At 43.1% G+C, this 15,159-nt stretch overlaps 1 protein-coding gene and 1 long non-coding RNA gene across 13 annotated transcripts in view; one reads left to right on the forward strand and one right to left on the reverse strand.

Moving 5' to 3' along the window:
• The window catches only part of DNAH1 (dynein axonemal heavy chain 1), a 70,438-nt gene that overhangs the window by 50,718 nt on the left and 4,561 nt on the right, over positions 1-15,159 (reverse strand). For all 12 annotated transcript variants that reach the window (XR_004312143.1, XR_004312142.1, XM_032458351.1 and 9 more), the window contains 3 exons: positions 14,168-14,300; positions 11,482-11,643; positions 10,663-10,915 (listed from right to left, as the gene is read on the reverse strand). Coding sequence is in view for 10 of the 12 variants with exons in the window: in XM_032458351.1 (XP_032314242.1) it covers positions 10,663-10,915; positions 11,482-11,643; positions 14,168-14,300 (548 nt within the window). In the remaining 2 variants the exon portion in view is untranslated. The remainder of the gene's footprint in view (positions 1-10,662; positions 10,916-11,481; positions 11,644-14,167; positions 14,301-15,159) is intronic.
• Positions 7,604-14,990, forward strand: LOC116657135. The gene is made up of 4 exons (XR_004312144.1): positions 7,604-7,906; positions 13,579-13,588; positions 13,742-13,744; positions 14,979-14,990. It is a non-coding gene; the product is annotated as an uncharacterized LOC116657135 (long non-coding RNA).

A 15,159-nucleotide genomic window follows, 5' to 3' on the forward strand; every position in this document is an offset into this window, starting at 1 on the left:
GTCCCTCCTGCTTTTGCCGGCCCCTGCCAGTGACCCCCACACACTCTGGTGTCTCCCATCATTAGGAATGGTCCCTCGGCTGCAATCCCTCCTGTGGTTTTTCCATCTCTTTTTGTCCCTTTATGACAAAGTTAGCCCTCTTCTCTCTCTCACTTCCCAGTCTCTCCTCCCCAACCTACAAGGCCATGCCAGCTGAGCATGTCGTCGTCCCAGCCTTGTCCCAGCAGAGGTCACTGATGTCCTCAGCTCACTGGACATTCAGCACTTTGACTCAGAGGCTCCCTCCCCATTCCTGCACTGCTTTCTCCACACAGCTCCCCTTCTGCCCTCACCTCCTTGACTGCTATGGTTGGCTTGTCAGGGACTCAGCCCTGAGACCCTTCCCCTTCTCTGGCTACTCCTTCTCCTCAGGGGAGCTCACCCAGTCCATGAAGTCACTGAGAACCTGCAAATCTCCCCTCATGTGTCCACAGCCCACTCAACATCTCCGCTGGGAGGTCTCCCCCGATGCCAGATCAAGCCTTCCTTGCCCCCCACCCCGGCCCACACCCGCCCCTCCCCAGTCTCCCTCAGCTCCATCAGCAGCAGCACGCACCCAGCTGATTAAGCCAAACCTGGGTGAGCCATGCTGCCTCCTCCTCTGCTGGGTGTGCACTTGGCACATTCACCCAAGGGCCAGGTCTCTGGTTCCACCTCAAAAAAACCCCTAAACAGATCTGTTTCTCTCCTGCTCCTCAGCCATGGCCCTGGCCCCAGCCTCCAGCCTGCACCACCGTCTCCAGCCTGAATGATAGAGTTAGTCTCCTCACTGACCTCCCTGTCTTCCCTGTTGCCCTCTTACAACCCATGCTCCACTTGGCAGAGAAAAAAAAGGATATTTTAAATGTGTCAGTGGTCAAGCCAGTCCTCTGCTCAAGGCCCTCCACTGGTTCCTCTCACGCCGTGGGCCCCTGAGTGTGCTCTTCATCATTACCTACACACTGCTGTCCGACCTCCCTCTCCAATGATGTCTCCCTGGCCACCGCTGCCCTCTCTGCTCCAGTCTGACCACATGAACTCCCACTGCTCCTCACGTCCCACCAACAGGTCCCCACCTCTCGGCTTCAGGAGGCACCACACCTGTGTCAATCAGAATCCTCTTCTCCCCTTACATTATGGGCCTCAGCTCAAATGTTCTCTCCAGCGAGACTTCCCTCACCACCTGATGTCAAGGAGCCCCTCTGAGACATCTCTATTTCCTTACCTTGCTCAGTGGTCACAGTACCTCAGAACCCCAGATAACCCAGCTTTCTCATTGCCTTTCTTCCTAGATAGACCAAGAGCTGGGAGAGCGGGCCCTTTGTTGGGGGTGTCACCACCACCGTGCCCCAACCCTGGCACAAGACAGGTATCTGCCACACACATGGCTGGCTGCCTGCCATTGTCTCCTAACTGCATCTCATTCTTGTTCCAGGATTTGCTCCTTTCTCACTTGATGTAGAGCAAGATGAACCATCCCCAGCCCCAGGGGTACATCTCAACCAGTCTATCTAATCAGCTGATCGTGGTGGGGTTTGTCCCAACGGTAACTGTTTAAGAGTGGTGACGCAACCCAGTTGTGACCAACGACTGATACAGAGATACAGAATCAAGTCTCCTTGTCCTGTCTCCCTCAGGGCAAACTCTGTGGTGTCATTTGTGTGCCAAAGTTCCCCATGGAGTCAGAGGCCAGACTTCTCCTAAAACCCCATCTGTCTAGCTGCTTCCTCCATCATATTCTGCCATATTGGATGGGGAATCCAATCCACACCGGGACTCAACAGACCCTGGACCTTGTGCTTCTGAAACTGCTGTTGCCATCTTCCCTGAAGACGAAGCTAGTATACACCAAAGGAAGCCCTGATGTCCCAAGCCTGGGACGTCCTGCACCAAATTTCTTGTTACAGGTAAAGTAATGAGTTTCCCTGTTTTCTAAGCCAATCTAAGCCCAGCATCTTTGTTACTTATAGCCAAAGATACTATAAATGATATGAAACTCAAGAAATGGAATTCTGGACAACCAAGGTTAGGTAACGATGGTTACATCAATTCAACTCCCCCAGCACACTTTCAAAAAAAGAAAAGGAAAGAAAGAAGAACGAATAATATTACCCAAACCTACACCTTTAGCATAACTAGAATAAAGAGAATGCCCAAAGTCACGTTATCTTTAAGTAGAAAAATAAACATCAACTCTCAGTGTACTCTCGCTCATATTCCAGCTGCAGGCCTCCATGGAGAACAAGGGCAGTCTGAGAAAAATTGTGCAGGAGAGGGAAGTATGGTATCCCCGAGAATGATCTAAAAACCTTCCAGAAAAGAATCTGAAAATATATATAAATGTGTATGTATATGTATAACTGAATCACCTTGCTGTACACCTGAAATTAACATCATAAATCAACAACAGTTCAATAAAAAGTAAGAATTAAATAAATAAATAAAGTTTAGTATGTCAAAATAAAATAAAATAAAATCCTTCCAGAAAGAGAATATCTCTCCTAACAGTAAAAATACTGAACAAGAGTCCTGGTAAATCAGAGCACTTACTACCAGGAAGGGACTTAGCTGCATGTGTTCGAGGTAGCATCCTCTGAAAGGTATGACTTATGAGAGGGGAAGGAAAAAGGAAAGAGGAATCCTTTGGAGACTAGAGGATAAGGGGGAAATAAGCAAAAGTGAAAAAATCCTGTAAGAAGAGAATTCAGAAAACTTGGAGGACACACAATCCCTCCCCTCAACACACACACACACTCACACACAGCGCCATTTATTTTTTTAAAAAAACAAACAAAAAAAATTTTGCTCCAGTAACAGAAGAGGGAGCCCTGGAACTAGGAAACATGTACATCATTCCAAATTCATGAAATGAGTAGGTAAAAGTAGACTACATTTATATAAAGCTACTATACGAAAAAAAGAAAACACCTTAACTGATGAAAATTCTCCCCTATCCCTCACAAAAAAAAAAAAAAAAAAAGACAAAGCAGAAGAAAACTAATACAATACTTCAAACTAAATCTCTTCAAACAAGTATTTGGGCATACGAAAAAATAAAACACAGAAATAGGCAAATAACAGGAAGAAAAGATACTTAATTGGACTCAGGGAAAAAAAGGAAGAAACAAAATTATCTCATGAAGGAAAGCTAAATTACAGGGTATCCAAGGAGAATGGAATCAAATAAAAAAAGTAATAAAATACATTGAAGAAAGTCAGGAATGTAACCAAGAGAATGAAAATGAGAAAAAGACAGTATAGAAAAGTATCAGAAAATAGTTGAATTAGAAATAGGCAAAGAAACAGCAACATGATACATAGATAGATAGAGATAAATAATAGAATCTCTGATGAAGAGAAACAAAACAATGGAACAGAACTAATATTTAACTACAACTCCAGGGGAGAGGGTATAGCTCAAGTGGTAGAGAACATGCTTAGCATGCACAGGGTCTTGGGTTTGATCCCCAGTACCTCCTCCAAAAATAAATAAATGTAATTTACCTCCCCCTCTGCCAAAATAAAATAATCAAATAACTACAACTCAAGAAAAAATTCCAGAAATAAAAGAATATCTGAACTTACATTTTTAAAAAGCCCATTGTGTACTTTGGAAAAAATACCCAGACATACCCTAGTAAAATTATTAGACTTTAGAAATTAAAACAAAAAAATCAAACAACTTACATGGGAAGGGGACCTAGACTGACATCAGATGTCTCAAAAGCAGCATACAAAGCAAGGCAACAAGAGAATAGTGTTAAAAAACTCAAGAAGTGAAAAGCATAAACTAAGAATTTTTATATCCAGTCAAGTTCTCTTTCAAGTTTTAAACATGCAAGAACTCTAGGAACACTATACCCTTGAACCTTTTATGAGGAATCTACTAGAAAAGGAGCTTCAACCAACCAAGAGATTGATGAGGTTCAGGACACACTAGCCAGAATATGGTACCTTGGCATAGAATGTTCCTGAGAAACAACAGGTGCAGGAAGGATTCTCTGACCTTCCCCTGAAGCAGGTCATAAGACCCTCCTGTGAGAGGTGCCCTCTCCGCACCTGGAGAAAAGGGACATCCTTGGCTCCAAGATGGAGGAAGGCCAAGAGCAACCTGAATGAACTGGCCTTGCTAAGTTTCCCCCAGGTTACTTACTTGGCATATACACTTTAGTCCTTTCACACTGCCTAGTATAAAAATGTCTAGTGTAAAAACCTAGTGTAAAAATGCTCAGCTTTAACCTCTTCTCAAGTGCAAATGGAACATTCACAAACACTGATTACATACTATCACAAAGAGAACATCAGCAAGTTCTACACAGTAGAAATATTATAAATAACATTCTCTGATCTCAGTGCAACAAAACTATAAATTATTAATGAAACACTTTAACAAGTCCTTCCCCATGGAAAATTCTAAAACCTTACATTAAACTCTTTAATAAAATGGGAAATAAAAACCAAATTTTTGAAATTTAAAAAATGAAATGCTACATATCAGAATTTATGGACTACTGTATTTTTAAAGCAGTTATCAGAAGAAAATTCATAGACTTAAACACATTAATCAACAAGAATGTAAGTAACTGTATTAAATTCCTAGAACATACAAAGCCACACGTGCACAAACTATAAACATAAAACATAAGCCAAAAGAAAGCACAAGGAAGGAAATAATAAAAATAAAAGCAGAAATTGAGGTGGATGTAGAAAACAGTCGATCAAATTAATAAATCTAAATCCTATATTTTTTAAATTAACAAGCCAAAGAAATCACAAGTCAGACCAACATCACATATCAATGCAAAACTTCTAAATAGTATATTAACCAACCTAATAGCACATTAAAAAATTATACACCATAGCTAAGTAGGATTTATTAAAGGACTCCAAGGTTGTTTCAATATTAGGAAATCAATTAATATAATTAATGTAATTTACCATGTTAATAGATTTAAGGAGATAAACATATGATTATCTCCATCGGTACTTAAAAAGCCTGTGACAAAAAAAATTTAAGAAAATAGAAATCAATGGATACGTTATTAAAAAAAATAAAATCCTAAAGCTAGCATTTTCTTAAGGGGGAAACACTAAAGTAATTTCCACTAATGTTATGAACAAGATAAGGATGTCTACCATCTCCAGGACTATTCAACAGTGTACTAGAGATATTAGAAAATGCAATTAGACAATAGAAAGTAATTAGAGGAATAAGAGTTAGAAAATAATAAGTAAAACTATCTGTTTACAGATAATGTGCACTTAGAAAGCCCTAGAGAAATCATAATAAACTCAACCATTAAATCATCTTCATAAAGTAACAAGATACAAATTATCATAAAGAAAACAATAGATGTAATAGTAGAGAAAGCCCATTTTAATAGCAACAAAGAAAATAAAATACTTAGTGAGAAATATGTAAAACCTACCTGAAGAGAAACTTAAAAGCACTCCTAAAAGACAGAAGTGACTTGAACAAATGGACGAACATTTCTTGTTCTTGGATAGGACAGTTCAGAATCCTAAAGACGTCAGCTATACCTAAGGTAATTTAAAAATATAACACAATCCATACACACACACACACACACACACACACACACACACACACACACACGTGTGTGTGTGTATAATGTAATTCCAATAAAAATATCAAGCTTTTTAAAAAATAGAGCTAGACAAGTTGATACTAAAGCTCACACAGGAAAACAAACATGCAAAATCCCTATCAAAATTCCAACAACTTTTTCTGCAGAAATAGAAAAATCCATCCAAATTATATGGAATCTCAAGGGACCCCAAATAGCCAAAACAATCTTAAAAAAGAGCAAAGTGGGAGGACATATCTCTCAATTTCAAAACTTACTACAAACCTACAGTAATCAAAATAGTGTGATACTGGCATAAAGACAGACTGATGGACCAATGGAAAAGAATAGAGAGCCCAGAAATAAACCATTGCATACACAGTCAAATGATTTTTCAACAAGGGTGCCAACATCACTCAATGGGGAAAAGGAGGCTTTTCAACACATTGTGCTAGGAAAACGGGGTATTCACATGTAGAACAATGAAGTTGGACCCTTACCTAAGACCATATACAAAATTTAACTCAAAATAGATCAAAAATCTGAACGTAAGAGCTAAAACTGTAAAACTCTTAAAAGAACACATGGGAGAAAGCTTCATGAGATGGGATTTGGTGATTTCTTATACATGAAGCCAAAATAGACAAATTGCACTTCACCAAAATGAAAAACTTTGTGTCCTAGTTACACAAAGGATGCTATTAAAAGAATAAAAAGGCAACCCAAGGAATGGGAAAAAAATGTCTGCAAATCATGTATCTGATAAGGGACTGATATTCAAAATATATAAAGAACTCCTAAAACTCGACAACAAAAAACAAACAACTGTATTCAAATATAGGCAAATAATTTGAATAGACATTTCTCCAAAGAGGAATATACAAAAGCCAAAAAGCACATGAAAAGATGCTCAGCATCACTAATCACTAGAAAAACACAAATAGAAATCACAATGAGATGTCACTTCACACCCATTAAGATGGTTATTATCAAGAAAAAAAATAAGAACGTAACAGGCATCAGTGAAGATAGAGAAAAATTTGAACCCTCATGCTGCTGGTGGGAATTTAAAATTGTGCAGCTGCTATGGAAAACAGCATAGTGGTTTTTCAAAAAATTAAAAATACGGCTCTTCCGACGTCACCAATGTCACCCAGAACCAACCTGCACCACCCCACCGTGGTCAACTCCACAGTGTTCTTCAATATTCACTGTTGATGCGAGCCCTTGGGCCATGCCTGCTTTGAGCTGTTTGCAGACCAAGTTCCAAAGACAGCAGAAAACTTCAGTTTTCTGAGCAGTGAGGAGAAAGGATTTGGTTATAAAGGTTCCCACTCTCACAGAATTATTCCAGGGTTTATGTATCAGGGTGGTGACCTCACATGCCGCAGTGGCACTGGCAGCAAGTCATCTACTGAGCATCATCCTGAAGGATATGGGTCCTAGCATTTTGTCCATGGCAAATTCTGGACCCACATAAATTGTTCCCAGTTTTCATCTACACTACCAAGACTGAGTGGTTGGGTGGTAAGCATGTGGCCTTTGGCAGGGCAAATGGGGGCAGGAAAACTGTGAAAACCAGGAGTGCTTTTGGTCCAAGAACGGCAAGACCAGCATGCAGCCCACCATTGCAGACTATGAATAACTCTAATAAATTTGACTTGTATTTTATCTTAACCACCAGACCATTCCTTCTCCCATTTGCTCATAACAGCCTATAATCTTTGTGCTCTCACTGCAGTTTTCTGAGTTCATGTTTTCCTTATCCCCTCCTCCAAGACTAGCTGGATTACAGAGTTAAGTTTCGGATTATGAAATAAACTAAACAACAGCAAATAGAATTACCACATGATGTAGTAATTCCACTTTGGGGTTTATACTCAAAAGAACAGAAAGCAGGGACATGAAGAAATCTTTGTACACCCATGTTCACAGCAGCATTATTCACAATAGCCAAAAGAGGGAAGCAATCAAGTGTCCATCAACAAATGAATGGATACGCAAAATGTGGCATATACTTACAATGGAATATTACTCAGCCTTAAAAAGTAAGGGAATCCTGACATGTGCTATGACATGGATGAACCTGGAAGGCATTATGCTAAGTGAAAGGAGGAGTCACAAAAGGACAAATAATGTAATGATTCAACTCGTGTGAGGTGCTCAGGGTGGTCAAAGTCATAGAGACAGAAAGTGGAGTAGCAGTTGCCAGGGGCTGGTGGACAGGGGAATGGGATCTTACATTTCAAAGGGTGCAGAGTTTCACTTTGGGATGATGAGCAAAGTTCTGTGGGTGGATGGTAGTGATGGTTGGACAACAATGTGGAGGTACTTAATGCCGCTGAGCTGTACACTAAGAAATGGTTAAAAAGATGAATTTTGTATTATGTATGTTTTACCACAATTTTTAAAATATAATTTAAAACAAATAAATGTGCAAGTATAGCCAGGAAAACACTAAAAGGGAAAAACTACAAAGGGGGCCTGGCCCTACATGACATTAAAACATACTGTAAAACATCTGTAATTGAAACTGTAGTACGAGTACAAGTTATATGCAAACAGACAAACAGAACAATGGAATAGAATAGAAACTCCAGAAATAGACCCAAGTACATACGGAAATCAGTGTTATGACAAAGGTGGCATCTCAAATCACTGGGCCAAAGATGGCGGTTTCAGTAGAGGCTGATGAGTATTTAATAAACAATTTAGTAAATGCTAGTCATTTGGAAAAAGATAAAATTGGAGCCATACCACACACCATACATAAGGATGAATCAAGGTTATAAAAGGCAAAAACACAAAGCCATACAAGTTCTAGAAGAAAACCTTGATATAGGGAAAGGCTTTCTAACTGTGACTCAAAATCCAGATATAATAGAAGAAATAATTAATAACATTGTTTACATAAGTATTTTTAAAGTTATATTGCAAAAATTACCATAAGCAAAGTCCAAATAAAACTAACAAGTGAGGAGAAAATATTTACAACATATATCATAGATAAAGGATCAGTGTCCCTACTATATAATGAACTCTTAAAATTAGAAGGGAAAAAAGCCAAAACTCTAAGTGAAAAAAATATGAACAGACAAATCACAAAAAGATATAAAAATTGCTCTTAATCATATGAAAAGGTTGAAAAGACATCCAACCTCATTTATAACACTTACAGACTTACCCTCCAGACTGGCAAAAAATTAAACAGTCTAACAACATGCTCTTGGCAAAGCTGTGGGGAAACAGGCACTCTGTCATATGGCTAGGGGGCATGCAAAATGATACAATCATTATGGAAGGAAATTTGGTGATACCTAACAAAATTACGTATGTACTTATCTTTTGACCAGCAATTCCACTTCTCAGAGTTTACCCTAAAGCTACCCCTCCATCAGTATGAATATACAAATGCACGAGGTCATTGTACCATTATTTGTAATTGCAAAATACTGGAAATTACCTAAATGCCTATATATGAGAAAATGGTTGAGTAAGTCATGGTAGACGGTACACCCACACAATAGATTACTATGCAGCTGTGAAAAAGAATGAAGGACATCAATGCACTGATAAGGATTGATTCCCAGGATGTACTTACTGAAAATGAAAAAGGCAAAATGCAAAAGAGTATCTATAGTGGGCTGCTACTCATGTAAGAAGGGGGAATAAGAAAATATATATGAAAATATCATTTGTGCAAAAAGAAATATAGAAAGGAAAGCCAGAAACTAGTGATATTGGTTACCTATTGGCATGTGGTGGGAATAGGGTAGAAAAGATAGGAAATGTGAATAGGACAGAAGGAATAGGGGTGAAGAGTGACAGATCATATGCATTAGTGAGTATATTTTATATATGTGGGTATTATATATATAGAAAGAAACATATACATATGTATATATATTCTCTATATATTTAATATATACATATTATATATAATGTAGATACATTACATTATGTTATATATAACTATGTATGCATATATTATAATATATAATATACATGTTATACATAGTACATATATTTCCTATATATTCTATATATATACATATTTCTTTATATTTATAAATGGACCAAGCTACAGTTCATCAAATGAATATATCGCACGGAAGTGGGTGGAAGAACTAAATCAACTTTTGAATATAGTATTTGGACTATATTCAGGCTAAAGAGAAAAAGAAAACTAAACAAATATCAAAGTCTACTTACTAGAGTTATTCCTGCAAAGGGTATGGATTAGCAATTGAAATTACTTTCTGTGTGTTCTAGACTGAGCAAATAAGTAAATATATTATGAACAATGAAAGCCAATTTTCTTTTAGGAAAAAGAAGTAACAAATATGTATAAGTGAGAATGAGGCCTGTGGTTTGAAGTCAATGTGAAGGTATCAGTATGAACTTATGGTTTTCAACAGATCAACAGATAGGTATGTAATAGATAAATAGAGACATGTACGTGGAGGTTAAATATAACATAATGCAGTATAAGGATATAATATAAAATAAGTTAATAATATATATATCTCATATTTAGCTGCTCTAAGAGCCTCAAAGCATTGATTTCTCAGTAGCAGTGAGCACATCTTATGACGAAATCTTGGCTGCTAAATACCGGTTCCCACTAAGAGGAACCAAGTCTCCTCAGAGAAATGGCTGATTTCAGGGCTGGGTCTGAGAGAAAGTACAAGATGAGCCTGGAACTTCTTGCTGTGCCAGAAGGTAAAGACATGCTCAAAGAACAAGAACATATCAAAAGGACACAGGAATCACTCAAAGAGGCTCCCACTGGTCAAATCTGGGACAATTTGATCATCAAAATAAAAAATGGTAGCAACAGATTATAACCCCTTGTATATAAGAATTGATAAATTCCTATTGATAATGGAGATAAACAAGAAATTGTGGCCCAAGCAGTCCATAGTGCAAGGGGCAAGACTGCCCCAAACAGATGAGCATGGAGGGAGCACCCCCTTCCCTGGGCAGCACTACTTCCCCACTGGACAGCTCCCTGGACGAGGTGATGCTCGTGTGTGGGGGTCTGGGGGGAACTCACGAGGGTCCTTTGCGCATCCGGGGCGTGCTCATGGCCCACTGCTTGATCTTGCTCAGGCTCTGCTCACTGATGAGCCGCTGGCCCTCAGAGGGCATGCAGTCCACATACAGGTTGTATAACAGCAGTGCCTCTGTGTTCTTGCGCAGGGCGTTGGCCCGGACCACACGTTGTGTGAACACACGTGGATCCTCAGCACAAAAGAGAAGCTGAATCCTTGGCACCCAGTACTGGCAGATCAGGAGGGGCGGCCTTCCTGGGGTTGAGCGGGAGGGGGAAAGGAACATGCCGTTGGGCTCTTTCAGCAGGAGAACCAGATACCAGCCTGGATCTGCTGCTGGTATGTGGTGGCCTTGAGCAAGTGACCCCATCATATCTGCAAAATGGGTATGACAACACTCCCCGACCTGCTCACGACACAGGTTGTCATGGATGGATGTGAAAGTGCTTTGTAAACTGCAAAGAGCTGTGCACAGACAAGGAGTTACACAGGGGTTCAAGTGCCCATTCCCAGATGTCACACCCAGGGCAGACATCACTATTTGATGGGCCTCGGGCTCCTTCTCAACATGATGCTGAAAGCAGCACTGCCAGCTGCTCAGAGGAGGCATATCAAATAATGGCCAACTGCCCTTCCTGGGGTCTCTGAGTGATAGGTCCTCTGGTTCTCACTGATCAGGGGGCAGACAGCCACAGGACAAACAGAGGAAGGAGAAATTCAGACCTGAGCTGGCTATGCCCTGGGGAGGGGTTGGCCTCCGTCACAAGCCAGGCCTGGCCTGAGCAGGGGTTCTATCTGAGGCAGGGGCAGAGAGCTGGTACCTTCAGTGGTGACCCCTCCATTCAGGATGGGCTTCCCCATGTCATCTCGCACCAAACCATCATCATTTGTCTTGTGCACCAGGTAGAGCTTCTTCTCCTTGTCATAGTCCAGGACACCAACATTGCACCATTTGTATTTCAGCTTTTGACTCTTAGGGTCCTCTGAAACAGGAAGGGAGCCTGTTAGTGCTCCCTGCTGTGGGCACGGATGGGCCTCTGCATGTGGGCAGCAGGTACTGGGAACGGTCTCAGTGGTCACTAGTCTGGCCTCTTTCCTACCAAGCTCCAGCTGAGCAGGGGGCCTGATTCCTCCCAGCTGAGCTGGCCTCTGGGAAGCCCCTGATGGCAGGAGGAGCCAGAAGGACCAGGCCTCTCTGCCCTGTGCTCTGCATGACTCCATGCTCTCCATTGGGGCAGAAAGAGACAAAGGACAGCAGGGTTGGGACAGGAGGCAGGTAAGCCCCAAGCAGAGACCTATTGAGGATCTAGGTGGGTATAAAGCTCTTCAGGGTAACCAAGGCCAGGGGGAAGTCCTTCCCACAGGCTGCACGTGGCAGCTGATCCCCTCACATCAGAACAAGGTACAGCAGGGTAGAAGATTGCAGCCCTGCAATGGCTCCAAGCGGGTCTCAGGACCTATACGGTCAGGATGGGCCCCCTACCTACTCCCTAGGCTGAAAGCCTTTGCCTACTTCTCCAGCTCACCTCCTGCCCCCCTTATTCATTCCTCTCCAGCCATACCAGATGTCTGGCTATTCCTGTGACTTTGGAGTTTGTTCCTGCCTCAGGGCCTTTGCATTGGCTGTGCCCTCTGCCTGGAACAGACTTCACCCAGGTCACCTCATTGTTGGCTTGTTCCCTGCTCAGTGGCTTATCCTCAGAGAAGCATCTCTGCCTAAAATGGTGCCTTTGCCCCAGGCACTCTCTGACCTGTTACTCTGTCTCTCACAGAGCCTAAAGTCACACTGTGTGTGTATCCTCTCTGGTTCTAGTCAGCCTCCTCATGCTACTGTCAGCTCCCCAAGGACAGAAGGGACTTCATCCTGTCTTGATCACAGCTGTGTTCCTGTCCCTAGAATGGACGCTGGTACCTAGTAGATACTCAATAAACTTTTATAGAAGATACACTTGGCAGAGTGCCCAGCGGAGGCCTCAATACACTGCGGCTTAAAACAAACTGATGGGTTCTATAATCTGGGCTGACAAAGAAAGAAGGGCTCGGAATTCCTGAGGAAATTCTCTCCCTAGTTGACACCAGGTAGATGAGTAAAGGAGGTTGCTGTGGTTTATACCTCACCGGTTTTGGTTCTGTTTTGCTTTTCCCATCTCTTCCCAGTTAGTTTCCTTTTTGAAAATGCTGACTTTGGCTTAACTCAACTTAGAGGAAAAGATGTCACAAGAAGTTCCCAGGAGAAAAAAAGATGTCCCTGGCAGAAACATTCCTGGAGAGGCCCTCTCCCACCAGTGTTCCCCGGAGCCCCAGCCCGGGGTGTAGGCAGAAGCACTTCGGGGGAGGCTGCTACCTGGTGCGTTTAAGGTGAATGCAGCCCCAAACCTTCTGGTTTGATCACCAGGAATTGGAGATCTGGGAACAATCGAGTTAAATTATTTTTGTAATTAAGTCCAAAGTAAAGGGAACATCCTGGCTTCTTGTCTAGTTCAGAGAAATTGATTCCAGCATTAACGTGTTTTTAAATGGAAACGTAAACTTACAGCTTGCACAGCAGACTCACTGTGGGCCCCCTGGAAGCTGAGCAATCTTAAAACCAGCACGGCTCTCACAGTCCTAACTCCCACCTGGGCGATGGCCCGCTGGGTCCACTCCCCACTCCACAGCACTGAGCAGGGAGCAGAGCAGCCCTCAGCCCTGCACGGGGGACCTCCAACTCCCAACCTCACGATCCAGACCTTCCTAGGATGCCAACATAGAGAACAGTCACGCAGGCCAGGGTGGCAGCTATGGAAGGTCAGCCTGGCACTGACCCCCAAACCAGCAAAATGGAGAGAGTTTCTGCAGCCCCAGGGCAGACCTGGGGCAAAGGAGAGGCAGACACAGACAAGAGCAAGATGTGGCAAATCTGTGCGACATCAGTGCAGGGAAGTACGTGTGGGTGTGATAGTGGTTGTGCATGAGTAATGGTAGGCATGTGTGTGTTTGTGGGATGAAATGTGCCTATAAGTGCAACTGTATGTGTGTGTGAGTACATGGGGTGGTGTGTGTGCGACAGAGTGTGCTTGTGACTGTGTGTTTGCCAACAAGCGTGTGATAGTGTGTGTTGTCCATGCAGAGATGAAAGCCGAGAGGCCTTAGCTACAGCTAGAACAACAGGGATTTCTGGATGATGGGATAGAAGGGCTTGAATGGTGCCCCTTATGCATATTTGAACATTTCCAATAAGTTTGCATATTTTTTGTTACCAACAAAGACTTTCTCTTTAATATTGGACACACTATCCAGCTGTTCCTTCCCCAGCCCACCTATCCATGACATCCCTGGTCCCTGCATTTCCTACTTCTGTGTGGCTAGCTCGTTCACCTATATCCTAGCTGGGAGACCTCAAAAGGTAGGGCCCTCATCTTCCAGTTGAGCCCCCAGAGCAGCCCAGGAGTCCATGGCCATGCGGCTGCCAGGACAGGATGGTGCAGACCACAATCCTGTCCCCTCGCCCCCACCGGCACTGCTCACCATGCCCTAGGAAGTCATCGGTGGGCAGGAGGGCTTTTCCGGGGACAGGTTTCCTGTTCTGAGACCCCGGCTCCAATCCCATGTTGATCCACTCACTGGGAGTCCGGCAGTCAAACTCCTCATTGTCAAATACCTGGAACAAAGCAGCGGACGCTGGGAGGAGACAGCTCACTCCCGGCGGGCCCCAAGTGATCTGGGCATGCCAGAGGGTAGGGGTGCCTCAGGAGTTTCCTCCCCAGATGCAGGAGCTGAAGACCAGGGACCAGATGGCTGATCCCCTGCTGCTCACAGGGGTCTGTTGGGTCTGGCTCTGTGAAACCTTAGGTCCTCATCTAACCAAGCCACCCTGAGGTGCAGGCAGAGGGGTATCTGGGGACTCAGAGCAGGATATGGTCTCTCTTTCCCATTCCCCAGGATCATCCAGCTCAGACTCAAGGGAAGAGGAGGCCCTTGGATTTTCCTGAGCACCCACCCAGAGTCAGAAACAATGGAGACTCAGGTTGTCAGGAAACCATCCTTAGTGGGGTGATGTGCATCTGGATTCAGCTCTGCTTCCCCACTAGGAACACCAGGCAAGAGATGTACAGGGCCATGGAGAGAAAGGGCAGGGAGGCGGGTGAAAACCAGAGCAGTCTATGCTCCCTCTCTCTCCTCCCTGGACTGTTTCCCCACTGGTACCCTAAAGGGGCTACAATGGCGCCCTCCTCCACCCCAGGTCGCCCTGTCCTAGTGAGCTCAGAAGCAGTGGTCAGGGAGGCCTGTACACTACTCCACAGTCCAGCTGGGTTGCTTCTTGATGCCCATGCATCAGGTAGGGACAGAGATCACATACACAGGCTCCCCAAGCTTCCAGGAAAGAAGCAGACAATCAGCATCCCAGGGGTCCTGGGGACTCTCCTGCCCCAGCACAGAATGCTTGAAACCCCTGGCAGTGGAGCGGGGACAGAGGCAGCCCCTATTATGCAGTTATCCAATTTGACGAGTGAGTTCTT

This window comes from Camelus ferus, chromosome 17 (assembly GCF_009834535.1).
Source record: "Camelus ferus isolate YT-003-E chromosome 17, BCGSAC_Cfer_1.0, whole genome shotgun sequence".
In the NCBI taxonomy this organism is placed as follows: Eukaryota; Metazoa; Chordata; class Mammalia; order Artiodactyla; family Camelidae; genus Camelus; species Camelus ferus.